Below are 19,885 nucleotides of genomic sequence, written 5' to 3'. Positions count from 1 at the left end.
TATGAAAGGTGTTTGTTTTCTCAGGTGTGTGAAAAGTGATTGTTTTCTCAGGTGTATGAAAGGTGCTTGTTTTCTCAGGTGTGTGAAAGGTGTTCTCAGGTGGATGAAAGGTGTTTGTTTTCTCAGATGTGGGAAAGGTGTTTGTTTTCTCAGGTGTGTGAAAGGTATTTGTTTTCTCAGGTGTGTGAAAAGTGTTGGTTTCTCAGGTGTGTGAAAGGTGTTTGTTTTCTCAGGTGTGTGAAAGGTGTTTGTTTTCTCAGGTGTGGGAAAGGTGTTTGTTTTCTCAGGGGTGTGAAAGGGGTTTGTTTTCTCAGGTGTATGAAAGGTGTTTGTTTTGTCAGGTGGGTTAAAGGTGTTAGTTTTCTCAGGTATGTGAAAGGTGTTTGTTTTCTCAGGTGTGTGAAAAGCGTTTGTTTTCTCAGGTGTGTGAAAGGTGTTTGTTTTCTCAGGTGTGTGAAAGGTGTTTGTTTTCTCAGGTATGTGAAAGGTGTTTGTTGTCTCAGGTGTATTGAAGGTGTTTGTTTTCTCAGGTGTGTGAAAAGTGATTGTTTTCTCAGGTGTATGAAAGGTGCTTTTTTTTCTCAGGTGTGTGAAAGGTGTTCTCAGGTGGATGAAAGGTGTTTGTTTTCTAAGGTGTATGAAAGGTGTTTGTTTTCTCAAGTGTGTGAAAGGTGTTTGTTTTCTCAGGTGTGTGAAAGGTGTTTGTTTTCTCAGGTGTGTGAAAGGTGTTTGTTTTCTCAGGTGTGTGAAAGGTTTTTGTTTTCTCAGGTGTGTGTAAAGTGTTTGTTTTCTCAGGTGTGTGAAAGGTGTTTGTTTTCTCAGGTGTGTGAAAGGTGTTTGTTTTCTCAGGTGTACGAAAGGTGTTTGTTTTCTCAGGTGTGCAAATGGTGTTTGTTTTCTCAGGTGTGTAAAAGGTGTTTGTTTTCTCAGATGTGTGAAAGGTGTTTGTTTTCTCAGGTGTATGATAGGTGTTTGTTTTCTCAGGTGTGTGAAAAGTGATTGTTTTCTCAGGTGTTTGAAATGTGCTTGTTTTCTAAGGTGTGTGAAAGGTGTTCTCAGGTGTGGGAAGGGGGTTTGTTTTCTCAGGTGTGTGAAAGGTGTTTGTTTTCTCCGGTGTATGAATAGTGTTTGTTTTCTCAGGTGTGGGAAAGGTGTTTGTTTTCTCAGGTATGTGAAAGGTGTTTGTTTTCTCAGGTGTATGAAAGGTGTTTGTTTTCTCAGGTGTGTGAAAAGCGTTTGTTTTCTCAGGTGTGTGAAAGGTGTTTGTTTTCTCAGGTGTGTGAATGGTGTTTGTTTTCTCAGGTGTGTGAAAGGTGTTTGTTTTCTCAGGTGTGTGAAAGGTGTTAGTTTTCTCAGGTATATGAAAGGTGTTTGTTTTCTCAGGTGTGTGAAAAGCGTTTGTTTTCTCAGGTGTGTGAAAGGTGTTTGTTTTCTCTGGTGTGTGAAAGGTGTTTGTTTTCTCAGGTGTGTGAAAGGTGTTAGTTTTCTCAGGTATGTGAAAGGTGTTTGTTTTCTCAGGTGTGTGAAAAGCGTTTGTTTTCTCAGGTGTGTGAAAGGTGTTTGTTTTCTCTGGTGTGTGAAAGGTGTTTGTTTTCTCAGGTAGGTGAAAGGTGTTTGTTTTCTCAGGTGTATGAAAGGTGTTTGTTTTCTCAGGTGTGTGAAAAGTGATTGTTTTCTCAGGTGTGTGAAAGGTGCTTGTTTTCTCAGGTATGTGAAAGGTGTTCTCAGGTGGATGAAAGGTGTTTGTTTTCTAAGGTGTGGGAAAGGTGTTTGTTTTCTCAGGTGTGTGAAAGGTGTTTGTTTTCTCAGGTGTGTGAAAGGTGTTTGCTTTCTCAGGTGTGTGAAAGGTGTTTGTTTTCTCAGGTGTGTGAAAAGCGTTTGTTTTCTCAGGTGTGTGAAAGGTGTTTGTTTTCTCAGGTGTGTGAATGGTGTTTGTTTTCTCAGGTGTGTGAAAGGTGTTTGTTTTCTCAGGTGTGTGAAAGGTGTTAGTTTTCTCAGGTATGTGAAAGGTGTTTGTTTTCTCAGGTGTGTGAAAAGCGTTTGTTTTCTCAGGTGTGTGAAAGGTGCTTGTTTTCTCAGGTGTGTGAAAGGTGTTCTCAGGTGGATGAAAGGTGTTTGTTTTCTAAGGTGTATGAAAGGTGTTTGTTTTCTCAGGTGTGTGAAAGGTGTTTGTTTTCTCAGGTGTGTGAAAGGTATTTGTTTTCTCAGGTGTGTGAAAGGTGTTTGTTTTCTCAGGTGTGTGAAAGGTGTTTGTTTTCTCAGGTGTGTGTAAAGTGTTTGTTTTCTCAGGTGTGAAAGGTGTTTGTTTTCTCAGGTGTTTGAAAGGTGTTGATTTTCTCAGGTGTATGAAAGGTGTTTGTTTTCTCAGGTGTGTAAATGGTATTTGTTTTCTCAGGTGTGTAAAAGGTGTTTGTTTTCTCAGATGTGTGAAAGGTGTTTGTTTTCTCAGGTATGTTAAAGGTGTTTGTTTTCTCAGGTGTATGAAAGGTGCTTGTTTTCTAAGGTGTGTGAAAGGTGTTCTCAGGTGTGGGAAGGGTGTTTGTTTTCTCAGGTGTCTGAAAGGTGTTTGTTTTCTCCGGTGTATGAATAGTGTTTGTTTTCTCAGGTGTGTGAAAGGTGTTTGTTTTCTCAGGTATGTGAAAGGTGTTTGTTTTCTCAGGTGTATGAAAGGTGTTTGTTTTCTCAGGTGTGTGAAAATCGTTTGTTTTCTCAGGTGTGTGAAAGGTGTTTGTTTTCTCAGGTGTGTGAATGGTGTTTGTTTTCTCAGGTGTGTGAAAGGTGTTTGTTTTCTCAGGTGTGTGAAAGGTGTTAGTTTTCTCAGGTATGTGAAAGGTGTTTGTTTTCTCAGGTGTGTGAAAAGCGTTTGTTTTCCCAGGTGTTTGAAAGGTGTTTGTTTTCTCTGGTGTGTGAAAGGTGTTTGTTTTCTCAGGTGTGTGAAAGGTGTTTGTTTTCTCATGTGTAAGAAAGGTGTTTGTTTTCTCAGGTATGTTAAAGGTGTTTGTTTTCTCAGGTGTATGATAGGTGTTTGTTTCCCCAGATGTGTGAAAGGTGTTTGTTTTCTCAGGTGTGTAAAAGGTGTTTGTTTCCTCAGGTGTGTGAAAGGGGTTTGTTTTCTCAGGTGTGTGAAAGATGTTTGTTTTCTCAGGTGTATGAAAGGTGTTTGTTTTCTCAGGTGTGTAAATGGTGTTTGTTTTCTCAGGTGTGTAAAAGGTGTTTGTTTTCTCGGGTGTGTGAAAGGTGTTTGTTTTCTCAGGTATGTTAAAGGTGTTGGTTTTCTCAGGTGTGTGAAAAGTGATTGTTTTCTCAGGTGTATGGAAGGTGCTTGTTTTTTAAGGTGTGTGAAAGGTGTTCTCAGGTGTGGGAAGGGTGTTTGCTTTCTCAGGTGTGTGAAAGGTGTTTGTTTTCTCCGGTGTATGAATCGTGTTTGTTTTCTCAGATGTGTGAAAGGTGTTTGTTTTCTCAGGTATGTGAAAGGTGTTTGTTTTCCCAGATGTATGAAAGGTGTTTGTTTTCTCATGTGTATGAAAAGCGTTTGTTTTCTCAGGTGTGTGAAAGGTGTTTGTTTTCTCAGGTGTGTGAAAGGTGTTTGTTTTCTCAGGTGTGTGACAGGTGTTTGTTTTCTCAGGTGTGTGAAAGGTGTTAGTTTTCTCAGGTATGTGAAAGGTGTTTGTTTTCTCAGGTGTGTGAAAAGCGTTTGTTTTCTCAGGTGTGTGAAAGGTGTTTGTTTTCTCAGGTGTGTGAAAGGTGTTTGTTTTCTCAGGTAAATGAAAGGTGTTTGTTTTCTCAGGTGTATGAAAGGTGTTTGTTTTCTCAGGTGTGTGAAAAGCGTTTGTTTTCTCAGGTGTGTGAAAGGTGCTTGTTTTCTCAGGTATGTGAAAGGTGTTCTCAGGTGGATGAAAGGTGTTTGTTTTCTAAGGGGTGGGAAAGGTGTTTGGTTTTTTCAGGTGTGTGAAAGGTGTTTGTTTTCTAAGGTGTGTAAAAGGTGTTTGTTTTCTCAGGTGTGTAAAAGGTGTTTGTTTTCTCAGATGTGTGAAAGGTGTTTGTTTTCTCAGGTAAGTTAAAGGTGTTTGTTTTCTCAGGTGTATGATAGGTGTTTGTTTTCTCAGGTGTGTGAAAAGTGATTGTTTTCTCAGGTGTATGAAAGGTGCTTTTTTTCTAAGGTGTGTGAAAGGTGTTCTCAGGTGTGGGAAGGGTGTTTGTTTTCTCAGGTGTGTGAAAGGTGTTTGTTTTCTCCGGTGTATGAATAGTGTTTGTTTTCTCAGGTGTATGAAAGGTGTTTGTTTTCTCAGGTGTGAGAAAAGCGTTTGTTTTCTCAGGTGTATGAAAGGTGTTTGTTTTCTCAGGTGTGTGAATGGTGTTTGTTTTCTCAGGTGTGTGAAAGGTGTTTGTTTTCTCAGGTGTGTGAAAGGTGCTTGTTTTCTCAGGTATGTGAAAGATGTTCTCAGGTGGATGAAAGGTGTTTGTTTTCTAAGGTGTGGGAAAGGTGTTTGTTTTCTCAGGTGTGTGAAAGGTGTTTGTTTTCTCAGGTGTGTGAAAGGTGTTTGTTTTCTCAGGTGTGTGAAAGGTGTTTGTTTTCTCAGGTGTATGAAAGGTGTTTGTTTTTCAGGTGTGTGAAAGGTGTTTGTTTTCTCAAGTGTATGAAAGGCGTTTGTTTTCTCAGATGTGTGAAAGGTTTTTGTTTTCTCAGGTGTATGAATAGTGTTGGTTTTCTCAGGTGTGTGAAAGGTGTTTGTTTTCTCAGGTGTGTAAAAGGTGTTTGTTTTCTCAGGTGTGTGAAAGGTGTTTGTTTTCTCAAGTGTGTGAAAGGTGTTTGTTTTCTCAGGTGTGTGAAAGGTGTTTGTTTTCTCAGGTGTGGAAAAGTGTTTGTTTTCTCAGGTGTGTGAAAGGTGTTTGTTTTCTCAGGTGTGTGAAAGGTGTTTAGTTTCCCAGGTGTGTGAAAGGGGTTTCTTTTCTCAGGTGTGGGAAAGGTGTTTGTTTTCTCAGGTGTTTGAAACGTGATTGTTTTCTCAGGTGTATGAGAGGTGCTTGTTTTCTCAGGTGTGTGAAAGGTGTTCTCAGGTGGATGAAAGGTGTTTAATTTCTCAGGTGTGGGAAAGGTGTTTGTTTTCTCAGGTGTGTGAAAGGGAGTGTTTGTTTTCTCAGTTTTATGAAAGGTGTTTGTTTTCTCAGGTGTGTGAAAGGTGTTTGTTTTCTCAGGTGTGGGAAAGGTGTTTGTTTTCTCAGGCGTGTGAAAAGTGATTGTTTTCTCAGGTGTATGAAAGGTGCTTGTTTTCTCAGGTGTGTGAAAGGTGTTCTCAGATGGATGAAAGGGGTTTGTTTTCTCAGGTGTGTGAAATGGGTTTGTTTTCTCAGGTGTATGAAAGGTGTTTGTTTTCTCAGGTGGGTGAAAGGTGTTTGTTTTCTCAGGTGTGTGAAAGGTGTTGGTTTTCTCAGGTGTCCGAAAGGTGTTTGTTTTCTCAGTTTTGTGAAAGGTGTTTGTTTTCTCAGGTGTGTGAAATTGGTTTGTTTTCTCAGGTGTGTGAAAGGTGTTTGTTTCCCCAGATGTGTGAAAGGTGTTTGTTTTCTCAGGTGTGTAAAAGGTGTTTGTTTCCTCAGGTGTGTTAAAGGGGTTTGTTTTCTCAGGTGTGTGAAAGATGTTTGTTTTCTCAGGTGTATGAAAGGTGTTTGTTTTCTCAGGTGTGTGAAAGGTGTTTGTTTTCTCAGGTGTTTGAAAGGTGTTTGTTTTCTCATGTGTGTGAAAGGTGTTTGTTTTCTCAGTTGTGTGAAAGGTGTTTGTTTTCTCAGCTGTGTGAAAAGCGTTTGTTTTCTCAGGTGTGTGAAAGGTGTTTGTTTTCTCAGGTGTGTGAAAGGTGTTTGTTTTCACAGGTATGTGAAAGGTGTTTGTTTTCTCAGGTGTATGAAAGGTGTTTGTTTTCTCAGGTGTGTAAAAAGTGATTGTTTTCTCAGGTGTATGAAAGGCGCTTGTTTTCTCAGGTGTGTGAAAGGTGTTCTCAGGTGGATGAAAGGTGTTTGTTTTCTCAGGTGTGGGAAAGGTGTTTGTTTTCTCAGGTGTGTGAAAGGTATTTGTTTTCTCAGGTGTGTGAAAAGCGTTTGTTTTCTCAGGTGTGTGAATGGTGTTTGTTTTCTCAGGTGTGTGAAAGGTGTTTGTTTTCTCAGGTGTGGGAAAGGTGTTTGTTTTCTCAGTTGTGTGAAAGGGGTTTGTTTTCTCAGGTGTATGAAAGGTGTTTGTTTTCTCAGGTGTGTGTAAAGTGTTTGTTTTCTCAGGTGTGTGAAAGGTGTTAGTTTTCTCAGGTATGTGAAAGGTGTTTGTTTTCTCAGGTGTGTGAAAAGCGTTTGTTTTCTCAGGTGTGTGAAAGGTGTTTGTTTTCTCAGGTGTGTGAAAGGTGTTGGTTTTCTCAGGTATGTGAAAGGTGTTTGTTTTCTCAGGTGTATGAAAGGTGTTTGTTTTCTCAGGTGTGTGAAAAGTGATTGTTTTCTCAGGTGTATGAAAGGTGCTTGTTTTCTCAGGTGTGTGAAAGGTGTTCTCAGGTGGATGAAAGGTGTTTGTTTTCTAAGATGTATGAAAGGTGTTTGTTTTCTCAGGTGTGTGAAAGGTGTTTGATTTCTCAGGTGTGTGAAAGATGTTTGTTTTCTCAGGTGTGTGAAAGGTGTTTGTTTTCTCAGGTGTGTGAAAGGTGTTTGTTTTCTCAGGTGTGTGTAAAGTGTTTGTTTTCTCAGGTGTGTGAAAGGTGTTTGTTTTCTCAGGTGTGTGAAAGGTGTTTGTCTTCTCAGGTGTATGAAAGGTGTTTGTTTTCTCAGGTGTGTACATGGTGTTTGTTTTCTCAGGTGTGTAAAAGGTGTTTGTTTTCTCACATGTGTGAAAGGTGTTTGTTTTCTCAGGTATGTTAAAGGTGTTTGTTTTCTCAGGTGTATGATAGGTGTTTGTTTTCTCAGGTGTGTGAAAAGTGATTGTTTTCTCAGGTGTATGAAAGGTGCTTGTTTTCTAAGGTGTGTGAAAGGTGTTCTCAGGTGTGGGAAAGGTGTTTGTTTTCTCATGTGTTAAAGGTGTTTGTTTTCTCCGGTGTATGAATAGTGTTTGTTTTCTCAGGTGTATGAAAGGTGTTTGTTTTCTCAGGTGTGTAAATGGTGTTTGTTTTCTCAGGTTTATGAAAGGTGTTTGTTTTCTCAGGTGTACAGTGTAGCAGCAATTATTATACTGTGGCAGTCGTCGGCATGCCGGCAATGGAGCTGTCCCCAGCACAGCCGAGAGCCATCAGCGAGGCTGCTTCCTCCGCTGTCTGGGCCGCGTGGAACCAGCTAGCGGGCCCCTGTCAGCCGGCGACCGATACCTCTGCGGCGGAAGTCCAAGGTATGGAACATTAGCCAGTGGCGATAAAAGAATGCCCTCGTGTGTAGCACATGTATCTGCGGATTCCATTAGAAAGATCATGAACATTGAGTATGTAGAGCTGGCAACACTATGGCCAAGCTGCAGTGTAGGAATGGAGCCATCCGCTAAACGCTTCCGAGTTGACGAAAACGCTGCTGACGCTTCAGTACTAATTTCTACCGTGTCGACACCCAGGCATAAAATTGAAAATGTCACCGACTGGATCGAAGCCTGGTCGATCTTTAGGGTCATTGCTAGCGAGGGCGCACCAGGGCATGTGCTGGTCTCATGGAGCGCCAGCTAAGGGTAGTACAAGCGGCGAAAAAATATCGTTTTGCTGCGGTGCAAGTATACGACACTCGGTTGCGACAGGCGATGTCAAGAGACCACAGCATCAGCATCGGTAATCTACACATGGAACTCTTCACGCAGTCCTTCACCGGCCAAGCTCTGCCCGTGTGCGCTAAATGTAAGAGGACAGGCCACTCCACCGTGGCATGTGTAGCGAAGCCTTCACTGAACGCGCCTTTTCGTGCCTCCACCTCTGGGCCCAGCGGAAAGCCGATCTGCAAAATGTTTAACAAAGGGAACTGCACCTTTTCAAATTGCAGCTACCAGCTCAGGTGCATGTTCTGCAAGGGAACACACCAAGCAATGGAGCGTCCCACCCGCGCTTCGGCCTGAAAAGCCTCATCACACGCCTGTACAGCCGTCATTAGTTCGCGAGAACGCTGTGTCCACATCTGCTAATTCTTTAAGTTCAAACTCAGTCTCCACACCAATGAATTTTGATGCAGTTAGTGTAGAGCTTGCTGGCCACCCTGATCGGGTCTTAGTGGAAACTATCTGGTTCAATCTGCGTTTTTGCTGCCGCATCGAGTTTGCAGGCGATCGCGCACTTCAGTTGCTTCTAGTAATCTTGCCTCTGCATCCACAGATCTAGCTATTGTAGATGCCTATTTAGCTAAGGAATGCAAACTTTTAAGCACACTAGAGACGCTTTTGACACGCCACCTTTCTTACCTTTGCGCACGTCTGGTACGGGTGTAGTACCAAAAAAAGACGGCGGCCACCGATTAATTATGCATGGTCTGCCCCTTGCTGGGAATAGCGTTAATGACTTTATCGACCAAGATTTGGCACGTGTTGGCGAGACAAATAATTATTCTGACCTTTTGGCTTGCGGTCGTCACCCTTATTTTTTTAATCGTTTTGCTGATGCACTGGTGCGGATCTGACGCGAAACCCACGCTGTTGAGAACTTTGAGCATTATTTAGACGATTTCATCAATGAATAACACGCACGCAAAACCGCACCTCCAGGGTTCCCTGGCAAGCGCATGCCAGGGCTGGCAGACTGTCTTCATTCCGCTTTTTGCATGTACCGGCTTGCATGTATATTGCGTCACCACTGGTTCAGCATAGGCTGACACACAGGCAATGCGGGCATCCGGGCTAACACTTAGCGCGAGGGTCAGCCTCAGGGCGGCGGGTAAAGCCCAGCTATAAATTATCATCACGGCCGTGGCAGGAGGTTGGCAAAGGGCACGGGCGTTGCCTTGATGATTATGTGCAATTTTATAAGCAGAGATAACCTAACATGCTAGGCGTTGGGGGACTCTCCCAATTATACATAAGCATATATTATGGAAGGCTACTTAGACGCCGCAGCGCGTGCACTGTATTTTAAAAAGCTTATATTCATCCCGCGCGGGACTAGCATGGCGTACAGCGGACTTGGCGCGTGCCACAGACCGCTTGACAAACTTTAGCAGCTCAGCCAGGCACGGCATCTCGGGTCCCATAAGGCGCATAGCAATACTTATGTATACCCATGCGGGGCAGCATTGCGGCGCGCAGGGCATATGCGGCGTTGCCTTATGCGCTTGGCAAAGGGCACGGGCGTTGCTAGAAATTTAATAATACATAAAGCATACATTATAGAAGGCTATTTAGATGCCGCAGCGCGCGCAATGTATTCTAAAAATGCCTATATTCATCCTGCGCGGGACTAGCATGGTATACAGCGGACCTGGCGCGCGCCACAGACCACTTGACAAACTAGCAGCTCAGCCAAGCACGGCTTCTCAGGTAGACCGCGCGCGCGGATCCCATAAGGCGCATAGCAATAATTATGTATACCCATGCGGGGCAGCATTGTGGCGCGCAGGGCATATGCGGCGTTGCCTTATATGATTGGCAAATGGCACGGGCGTTGCCAGAAATTTAATAATACATAAAGCATACATTATAGAAGGCTATTTAGATGCCGCAGTGCGCGCAATGCATTCTAAAAAGTATATATTCATCCCGCGCGGGACTAGCATGGCATACAGCAGACCTGGCGCGCACCACAGACCACTTGACAAACTTTAGCAGCTCAGCCAAGCACGGCTTCTCAGGTAGACCGCGCGCGCGGGTCCCATAAGGCGGATAGCAATATGTATACCCATGCGGGGCAGCATTGCGGCGCGCAGGGCATATGCGGCGTTGCCTTATGCGCTTGGCAAAGGGCACGGGCGTTGCCAGAAATTATAACAATACATGCTTTAAGCATATATTATAGAAGGCTATTTAGATGCCGCAGGGCGCGCAATGTATTTAAAAAGTCTATAATTATTCATCACGCGCAGGACTAGCATGGCATACAGCAGACCTGGCGCGCGCCACAGACAGCTTGACAAACTTAAGCAGCTCAGCCAAGCACGGCTTCTCAGGTAGACCGCGCGCGCGGGTCCCATAAGGCGCATAGCAAGATGTATACCCATGCGGGGCAGCATTGCGGCGCGCAGGGCGTATGCGGCGTTGCCTTATGCAGTTGGCAAAGGGCACGGGCGTTGCCAGTAATTATAATAATACATAAGCATACATTATAGAAGGCCAATTAGACGCCGCTGTGCGTACAGTATATTAAAGTCTATAATCATCCCGCGCGGGACTAGCATGGCGTACAGCGGAGTTGGTGCATGCCACAGACCGCTTGACAAACCTCAACAGCGCAGCCAAGCATGGCATGTCGCGCAGCCTGCACGCGCGGGTCCCATAAGGCTCATGGCAATGCGACTGTATACCCAAGCGGGGCAGAATTGCGATGCACAGAGCCTATGCGTCATCCCATGTCGGTCAAGCGAACCAAGGAACATATGGTCAAGGCATAGCATTAGCTCTCCTAAGGGAGATCCCCACTACTATTTTTGGAGGTTGCTTGGCCTAGAGTAAGGGCATGTCCGAGCAGGATGAGAGGTCAAGAAAAGGCAGGACACACGTACAACATCCACTTTTTCGCAGATGCGTTTGGTCTGCACAGGCGATGTTGGGAAGCCCGAGTTGTCTCGTGATGCCAACACCCTGGTAGCATTGTCGGTCGCGCCCAGCACACGTAAGACATACCAGCCAGGCATTAAAGCATACTTGAAATCCGCGTCAGCGGTCGGCTTCAACCCGGCTCAGCCGAACAACGAAGAGATTGTGCGCTTTGTTACCTCACTTTCAGAGTTAGTGCCTGCAGGCAACACTTTTAAAGGTATACTTGGCTGCGATAAGGTTTCACCTGCTATCGCAAGGCATGTCCGTAGAGGGACTGCGCTCACAACGCCTCCTGGCCGTATTGAAAGGCATCGAGCGAACGCAATTTGACACACGGAGGTCGGAGGCAGGCAACCATGCGGGCCGGCAGCGCCTACCAGTTGCACCGTCAGATCTGCTAACCATAAAAGCGCAAGTGGGTACGTCCGCCCACTCGGCAAGCGATAAAGCAATGATATGGGCAGTACTGTTGACGGCATTTTACGGGCTGCTGTGCGTAGGCGGAGGCGGCACAGCGTTGCTTTAAGCGGCAGCCAACAAAGAGCTGTGTCCCGTAGAGGCCGTCATGGCATACAGATCCAGGCGACGGTGGCCAAACGCCGGGGCACCCTTCTTTGTCCACGGCAATGGCAAGCAGCTCACAGAAGGACATCAACCTACTGCTGAGAGCTTTGCGCCCCGAGGTCGGTAGCCACTCCCTGCGCAAGGGCGGTGCCACCGAGTTGGCAGCACAACGGGCACCAGAGCGGCAGCGGCAGGCAGCCGGACGTTGGCGCAGCTCAGCGTACAAGCGGTACATCCACACATCTGCAGGCTTGCCCTCCCACTAGCTGGGTGGCATGGAAACACGGCACCCAGGACCGATGCAAAACCCTATTTTTGGAGGAGCAGCAGGCAACCCTCGTTTCACTCGTGATTGCTTAATCACATGGCAAAAACAACAAAAATGCAACCCCATTCTATGGTGCTATGATGTGTGTGTCTCGGGGGGAGGGGCGATAAATGTAGGTTTGCAGCGTACGGCAAACCGTAGTTATCGCTGACAACCGAGCAGCAGGCAAAAGCCACGCGCGTGGCTAGGCGCGCAACAATGGGGGTGTCTGGCATGCAATGGCGGGCAGCCGTACTGGGGAAAGCCCAGGCCGCAGTACGAGTACGCCCATATGCGCGGGCGAGACTACCCCATATTTGCATAAAGGTATCAGCGCTACTAATGCAATGTTTACTACAAGCAGGGCTCATGGCGCCTAATCTCTATATTAGGAAGCAGTTCCTTTTATGGCACGAAAGGACTCCAGCGCGCGTACTAAGCCTCAGCCAAGGTACAGTACTAACCGAGTACGCAAGATAGAACAGGCGGTGTGGCGGAGCAAACATACCACGTATGGAAGAGGCGAAGTCCCCGGATGCCGCCCGGCCCACAATGACAGACACCACCATGCTTATATGGCAAATAAGGCGCGAGAGCCCACCAGGTAAGGCGGGCCACATAAGCACGTGGCAAGCGCAAATAGCGTAAGACGTACCCACGAGGCCACAACGCGAGAGTACGGCAGCATGAGCAGAGTACGAGAGTACGAGGCCGGATCAACGCAGGGCGGACCAAGGTGTGGTAGTGCCACAGCACGAGGCACCTCAGCAGTTGGAGGTGGCGAACGCAGGGACAGCATCAATATTGGCAGCTAGCAGCAGCAGCAGATGGGCGTGATTTTTTTTTCTTCAAGACTAGCAACGAGGAGCAGCAGGCAACCCTCGTTTCACTCGTGATTGCTTAATCACATTGCAAAAACAACAAAAATGCAACCCCATTCTATGGTGCTATGATGTGTGTGTCTCGGGGGGAGGGGCGATAATTGTTTGTTTTCTCAGGTGTGTGAAAGGTGTTTGTTTTCTCAGGTGTATGAAAGGTGTTTGTTTTCTCAGGTGTGTAAATGGTGTTTGTTTTCTCAGGTGTGTAAAAGGTGTTTGTTTTCTCAGGTGTGTGAAAGGTGTTTGTTTTCTCAGGTATGTTAAAGGTGTTGGTTTTCTCAGGTGTGTGAAAAGTGATTGTTTTCTCAGGTGTATGGAAGGTGCTTGTTTTCTAAGGTGTGTGAAAGGTGTTCTCAGGTGTGGGAAGGGTGCTTGTTTTCTCAGGTGTGTTAAAGGTGTTCGTTTTCTCAGGTGTATGAACGGTGTTTGTTTTCTCAGGTGTGTGAAAGGTGTTTGTTTTCTCAGGTATGTGAAAGGTGTTTGTTTTCTCAGGTGTATGAAAGGTGTTTGTTTTCTCATGTGTATGAAAAGCGTTTGTTTTCTCAGGTGTGTGAAAGGTGTTTGTTTTCTCAGGTGTGTGAAAGGTGTTTGTTTTCTCAGGTGTGTGAAAGGTGTTTGTTTTCTCAGGTGTGTGAAAGGTGTTAGTTTTCTCAGGTATGTGAAAGGTGTTTGTTTTCTCAGGTGTGTGAAAAGCGTTTGTTTTCTCGGGTGTGTGAAAGGTGTTTGTTTTCTCAGGTGTGTGAAAGGTGTTTGTTTTCTCAGGTAAATGAAAGGTGTTTGTTTTCTCAGGTGTATGAAAGGTGTTTGTTTTCTCAGGTGTATGAAAAGCGTTTGTTTTCTCAGGTGTGTGAAAGGTGCTTGTTTTCTCAGGTATGTGAAAGGTGTTCGTTTTCTCAGGTGTGTGTAAAGTGTTTGTTTTCTCAGGTGTGTGAAAGGTGATTGTTTTCTCAGGTGTGTGAAAGGTGTTTGTTTTCTCAGGTGTATGAAAGGTGTTTGTTTTCTCAGGTGTGTAAATGGTGTTTGTTTTCTCAGGTGTGTAAAAGGTGTTTGTTTTCTCAGGTGTGTGAAAGGTGTTTGTTTTCTCAGGTATGTTAAAGGTGTTTGTTTTCTCAGGTGTATGATAGGTGTTTGTTTTCTCAGGTTCGTGAAAAATGATTGTTTTCTGAGGTGTATGAAAGGTGCTTGTTTTCTAAGGTGTGTGAAAGGTGTTCTCAGGTGGATGAAAGGTGTTTGTTTTCTCAGGTGTGGGAAGGGTGTTTGTTTTCTCAGGTGTGTGAAAGGTGTTTGTTTTCTCCGGTGTATGAATAGTGTTTGTTTTCTCAGGTGTGTGAAAGGTGTTTGTTTTCTCAGGTGTGTGAATGGTGTTTGTTTTCTCAGGTGTGTGAAAGGTGTTTGTTTTATCAGGTGTAGGAAAGGTGTTTGTTTTCTCAGGTGTGTGAAAGGTGTTTGTTTTCTCAGGTGTGTGAAAGGTGTTCGTTCTCTCAGGTGTGTGAAAGCTGTTTGTTCTCTCAGGTGCGTGAAAGGTGTTTGTTTTCTCAGGTGTAAGAAAGGTGTTTGTTTTCTCAGGTATGTAAAAAGTGCTTGTTTTCTCAGGTGTTTGAAAGCTGTTTGTTTTCTCAGGTGTATGAAAGGTGTTTGTTTTCTCAGGTGTGTGAAAGGTGTTTGTTTTCTCAGGTGTGTGAAAGGTTTTGTTTTCTCAGGTGTGTAAAAGGTGTTTGTTTTCTCAGGTGTGTGAAAGTTGTTTGTTTTCTCAGGTGTGTGAAAGGTGTTTGTTTTCTCAGGTGTATGAAAGGTGTTTGTTTTCTCAGGTGTGTAAATGGTGTTTGTTTTCTCAGGTGTGTAAAAGGTGTTTGTTTTCTCAGGTGTGTGAAAGGTGTTTGTTTTCTCAGGTATGTTAAAGGTGTTGGTTTTCTCAGGTGTGTGAAAAGTGATTGTTTTCTCAGGTGTATGGAAGGTGCTTGTTTTCTAAGGTGTGTGAAAGGTGTTCTCAGGTGTGGGAAGGGTGCTTGTTTTCTCAGGTGTGTTAAAGGTGTTCGTTTTCTCAGGTGTATGAACGGTGTTTGTTTTCTCAGGTGTGTGAAAGGTGTTTGTTTTCTCAGGTATGTGAAAGGTGTTTGTTTTCTCAGGTGTATGAAAGGTGTTTGTTTTCTCATGTGTATGAAAAGCGTTTGTTTTCTCAGGTGTGTGAAAGGTGTTTGTTTTCTCAGGTGTGTGAAAGGTGTTTGTTTTCTCAGGTGTGTGAAAGGTGTTTGTTTTCTCAGGTGTGTGAAAGGTGTTAGTTTTCTCAGGTATGTGAAAGGTGTTTGTTTTCTCAGGTGTGTGAAAAGCGTTTGTTTTCTCGGGTGTGTGAAAGGTGTTTGTTTTCTCAGGTGTGTGAAAGGTGTTTGTTTTCTCAGGTAAATGAAAGGTGTTTGTTTTCTCAGGTGTATGAAAGGTGTTTGTTTTCTCAGGTGTATGAAAAGCGTTTGTTTTCTCAGGTGTGTGAAAGGTGCTTGTTTTCTCAGGTATGTGAAAGGTGTTCGTTTTCTCAGGTGTGTGAAAGGTGTTTGTTTTCTCAGGTGTATGAAAGGTATTTGTTTTCTCAGGTGTGTGAAAGGTGTTTGTTTTCTCAGGTGTGTGAAAGGTGTTCGTTCTCTCAGGTGTGTGAAAGCGATTTGTTTTCTCAGGTGCGTGAAAGGTGTTTGTTTTCTCAGGTGTAAGAAAGGTGTTTGTTTTCTCAGGTGTGTAAAAAGTGCTTGTTTTCTCAGGTGTATGAAAGGTGTTTGTTTTCTCAGGTGTATGAAAGGTGTTTGTTTTCTCAGGTGTGTGAAAGGTGTTTGTTTTCTCAGGTGTGTGAAAGGTGTTTGTTTTCTCAGGTGTGTGAAAGGTGTTTCTTTTCTCAGGTGTGTGAAAGGTGTTTGCTTTCTCAGGTGTGTGAAAGGTGTTTGTTTTCTCAGGTGTATGAAAGGAATTCGTTTTCTCAGGTGTTTGAAAGGTGTTTGTTTTCTCAGGTGTGTTAAAGGTGTTCGTTTTCTCAGGTGTGTGAAAGGTGTTTGTTTTCTCAGGTGTGTAAAAGGTGTTTGTTTTCTCAGGTGTGGGAAAGGTGTTTGTTTTCTCAGGCGTGTGAAAAGTGATTGTTGTCTCAGGTGTATGAAAAGTGCTTGTTTTCTCAGGTGTGTGAAAGGTGTACTCAGATGGATGAAAGGTGTTTGTTTTCTCAGGTGTGGGAAAGGTGTTTTTTTCTCAGGTGTGTGAAAGGGGTTTGTTTTCTCAGGTGTATGAAAGGTGTTTGTTTTCTCAGGTGTGTGAAAGGTGTTTGTTTTCTCAGTTGTATGAAAGGTGTTTGTTTTCTCAGGTGTATGAAAGGTGTTTGTTTTCTCAGGTGTATGAAAGGTATTTGTTTTCTCAGGTGTGTGAAAGGTGTTTGTTTTCTCAGGAGTGTGAAAGGTGTTCGTTCTCTCAGGTGTGTGAAAGCTGTTTGTTCTCACAGGTGCCTGAAAGGTGTTTGTTTTCTCAGGTGTAAGAAAGGTGATTGTTTTCTCACGTATGTAAAAAGTGCTTGTTTTCTCAGGTGTTTGAAAGGTGTTTGTTTTCTCAGGTGTATGAAAGGTGTTTGTTTTCTCAGGTGTGTGAAAGGTTTTTGTTTTCTCAGGTGTGTGAAAGGTGTTTGTTTTCTCAGGTGTGTGAAAGGTTTTGTTTTCTCAGGTGTGTGAAAGGTGTTTGTTTTCTCAGGTGTGTGAAAGGTGTTTGTTTTCTCAGGTGTGTGAAAGGTGCTTGTTTTCTTTTCTCACTCACACGTCAGTACTGCACACATACTCACACACACACTCTCTCTCTCTCTCACATACACACACACACACACTCACACACACTCATCACAGAATAACAACTGCGGGGGGACAGCCACAGCAAGAAAATTGACTAAACGAGCCAGACCAAAACTCCAGATCTTGAAGCGCCATTTGAGACCAGCTGAGTTTTGCATGCCACGACTCACGGTTCATAATCAGTGCATAAAATGACCTCGTCCTCAACCTGCACACGGGGCCCAATGCCAGCGACATAGATAGCAAATACCCCGTAAGCCTGGCCAATTGTCTGGCAGTTGGATATTCGACCTGTGACAGCTTTTCTACAAACGTCTTCAGCTTTTCCACCCGTCCCTTAGTGACCCGTATGATCCCTTCCCTCATGTCGACTTCCATGCCAAGCATTTCTACCGTCTGTGAGGGCTCCCAGTGGCACTTATTTTCGTTTGGAACAAATCCGGCCTGAACTAGATCTGATTTCAATCTTTTCGCTACTGCCTGTGCACCCTCAACTGTAGAGTGCCCACCCGACCCGTCATCCATGTAAAGCTGGCATCTGATGCCGTCCCTCCGCCAGTGTCTTAGTAAGACACGGGTTACCTTCGTGAAAATGTATGGGGCAGTGGATAAACCGAAGGGGAGAACACGGAAAACGAACCACCTGCGATCACCCCCCTTCCCCACCCAGGAGAAACCTAAGTACTTCCAATACGCCTTCGCAATTTCAATATGATGGTACCCACTCTTCAAATCGAACGTAACCAAATAATCTCCCTGAGAGTACACATTTGCCACGACCTTCATGTCCTCGAGCTTGAACTTAAAGTTTTGCAAATGCTTGTTTACATACCTCAAGTCCACAATGAGTCGTAGCTTCTTGCCGTTGTTCACAACGCCTAACGGACTGGTGACTACAACATCCTCCCTTTTTACTTCTTGAATGCAACCCTGGTTCAGCAGACTTTCCACCGAGTCACAAACAAACTCGGCATTCTCGCATGCACTGCGGTGGTTTGCAAATTCTCTTGCACGCGGGACCTCTATGAAGGGCAGTGCGTATCCATGCAGTACTATGGTTTGAATAAACCTAGATGCCCCCATCATGCGCCAAAATTGCATACATTTAGCTAGGCTACCTACTTGAACATCTTGAACACCAACTTCACGCACATCCCACCCACCATCAGCCTCCATCAAATAAGAATCAACATCTCTTTCTTCATCGGAATGAATTGGTGCAACAACAGCAGGCTTATTTTCTAGCAGCGGGGGCAGAGATGGTCTGGGTGCAGAATCTGACGAAGTGGTCAGCGCTGCCGCAGCGGTGGCACACAGGCCTGGGGGGTCTGGGGGGAACTGCTGGGGCAGGGGTTGCTGTGACGCCCGGCGTGAAGGGGATTGGGGAATTGCCCCAGCTCCTGGACGAGGTGGCTGGGGCACTGCCACGAAAGGGCTGCCTAACGTTAACAGTGGGGGCTCTTTGCTTCGTGCTTTGAATCGCAGCGATTAGCTTTTTTGACTTTTCGGAGGACGACAGGATGTCGACCAGCTCACCCCCCTCTTGAAACCTGCTGGCCGCCTCGTGGCCATGCACATCCGCCACCACCAACCATTCTTGTCTAGCAGACAGCAACGACTCACCTCTTCTGAGCCTCTTAGAGAGACTTCGGCCACCCTTCAGCTTCCGCAGGTCCCGCCTGGTCTTCTTGAGTTGGCGTTGCAGCTGCTCATTCAGGCCGTGCTGCACTTCATAAGACCTTGTCTTCCACTTTCGCGCTGACATCGAGGTGGAGGATCTTCGCGACTTCTTCGATTTTTTGAATTTTTTGGTTTTTCTTTTCCGGCGGGAGTCATCCGACGAGTCAGACGAATCTGATGACGAGGACGATGAAGAAGATGATGACGAAGAAGATGAAGACGACGACGACACAGAAACATTACGGCGTTTACGCTTGGACGAGGACGACTCATTTCCCCGTTCCAGCTGTCCCTCGAGGAGCCTGATTCTCAGGGCGCTCTCTTCCTTTTCCGCCTCAAACTTCTCCCTCATTGCATTGAGCTCCACGGTCAGCTGCGCTGCCGAGGGGGCCTTGGATTTTTTCCTTGGAGGTACCAGCTGCGCTGCCGAGGGGGCCTTGGATTTCCTTGGAGGCATAACGGAAAGGCAGGTAGATCTACGACTGACGAAATCAAGGGAGTCCAGAAAAAGGCAACCAGCTTGCAAAGCAAGAAAACAAAAGATGAGGGACTGCGGCGTACCAGTACGCCCAAAACTGTTGGACCTCGGTCCCAGACCTGTTCGTTCGAAAAGAACAACATTTCTTGTTTATTTCGTAAAACTCAGCCAACAAGAAATGAAAACTTCTCAGTTGTATGAAAGGTGTTTGTTTTCTCAGGTGTATGAAAGGTGTTTGTTTTCTCAGGTGTATGAAAGGTATTTGTTTTCTCAGGTGTTTGAAAGGTGTTTATTTTCTCAGGTGTGTGAAAGGTGTTCGTTCTCTCAGGTGTGTGAAAGCGATTTGTTTTCTCAGGTGCGTGAAAGGTGTTTGTTTTCTTAGGTGTAAGAAAGGTGTTTGTTTTCTCAGGTGTGTAAAAAGTGCTTGTTTTCTCAGGTGTATGAAAGGTGTTTGTTTTCTCAGGTGTATGAAAGGTGTTTGTTTTCTCAGGTGTGTGAAAGGTGTTTGTTTTCTCAGGTGTGTGAAAGGTGTTTGTTTTCTCAGGTGTGTGAAAGGTGTTTCTTTTCTCAGGTGTGTGAAAGGTGTTTGCTTTCTCAGGTGTGTGAAAGGTGTTTGTTTTCTCAGGTGTATGAAAGGAATTCGTTTTCTCAGGTGTTTGAAAGGTGTTTGTTTTCTCAGGTGTGTTAAAGGTGTTCGTTTTCTCAGGTGTGTGAAAGGTGTTTGTTTTCTCAGGTGTGTAAAAGGTGTTTGTTTTCTCAGGTGTGGGAAAGGTGTTTGTTTTCTCAGGCGTGTGAAAAGTGATTGTTTTCTCAGGTGTATGAAAAGTGCTTGTTTTCTCAGGTGTGTGAAAGGTGTACTCAGATGGATGAAAGGTGTTTGTTTTCTCAGGTGTGGGAAAGGTGTTTTTTTCTCAGGTGTGTGAAAGGGGTTTGTTTTCTCAGGTGTATGAAAGGTGTTTGTTTTCTCAGGTGTGTGAAAGGTGTTTGTTTTCTCAGTTGTATGAAAGGTGTTTGTTTTCTCAGGTGTATGAAAGGTGTTTGTTTTCTCAGGTGTATGAAAGGTATTTGTTTTCTCAGGTGTGTGAAAGGTGTTTGTTTTCTCAGGAGTGTGAAAGGTGTTCGTTCTCTCAGGTGTGTGAAAGCTGTTTGTTCTCTCAGGTGCGTGAAAGGTGTTTGTTTTCTCAGGTGTAAGAAAGGTGTTTGTTTTCTCAGGTATGTAAAAAGTGCTTGTTTTCTCAGGTGTTTGAAAGGTGTTTGTTTTCTCAGGTGTATGAAAGGTGTTTGTTTTCTCAGGTGTGTGAAAGGTGTTTGTTTTCTCAGGTGTGTGAAAGGTGTTTGTTTTTTCAGGTGTGGGAAAGGTGTTTGTTTTCTCAGGCGTGTGAAAAGTGATTGTTTTCTCACGTGTATGGAAGGAGCTTGTTTTCTCAGGTGTGTGAAAGGTGTTCTCAGATGGATGAAAGGTGTTTGTTTTCTCAGGTGTGGGAAAGGTGTTTGTTT

General features: G+C 44.7%; 1 protein-coding gene across 1 annotated transcript; it reads right to left on the bottom strand.

Annotated features, from left to right (window-relative positions):
• Positions 1-17,352: 17,352 nt before the first annotated feature.
• LOC135830369 (uncharacterized protein DDB_G0280579-like) lies at positions 17,353-18,367 on the bottom strand (the record flags this gene model as incomplete). The annotated part of the gene is made up of 2 exons (XM_065342632.1): positions 17,854-18,367; positions 17,353-17,471 (listed from the first exon to the last, which is right to left on the bottom strand). Coding segments are annotated over exons 1-2 (633 nt in total), but the record flags the coding sequence as incomplete, so codon positions are not given.
• Between the last annotated feature and the right edge of the window lie 1,518 nt (positions 18,368-19,885).

This window comes from Sycon ciliatum, unplaced genomic scaffold, assembly GCF_964019385.1.
Source record: "Sycon ciliatum unplaced genomic scaffold, ocSycCili1.1 SCAFFOLD_1476, whole genome shotgun sequence".
NCBI classification, from domain to species: domain Eukaryota; kingdom Metazoa; phylum Porifera; class Calcarea; order Leucosolenida; family Sycettidae; genus Sycon; species Sycon ciliatum.
Note: the sequence above shows the minus strand (reverse complement) of the source record. Positions and strands in the feature narration are given on the sequence as shown.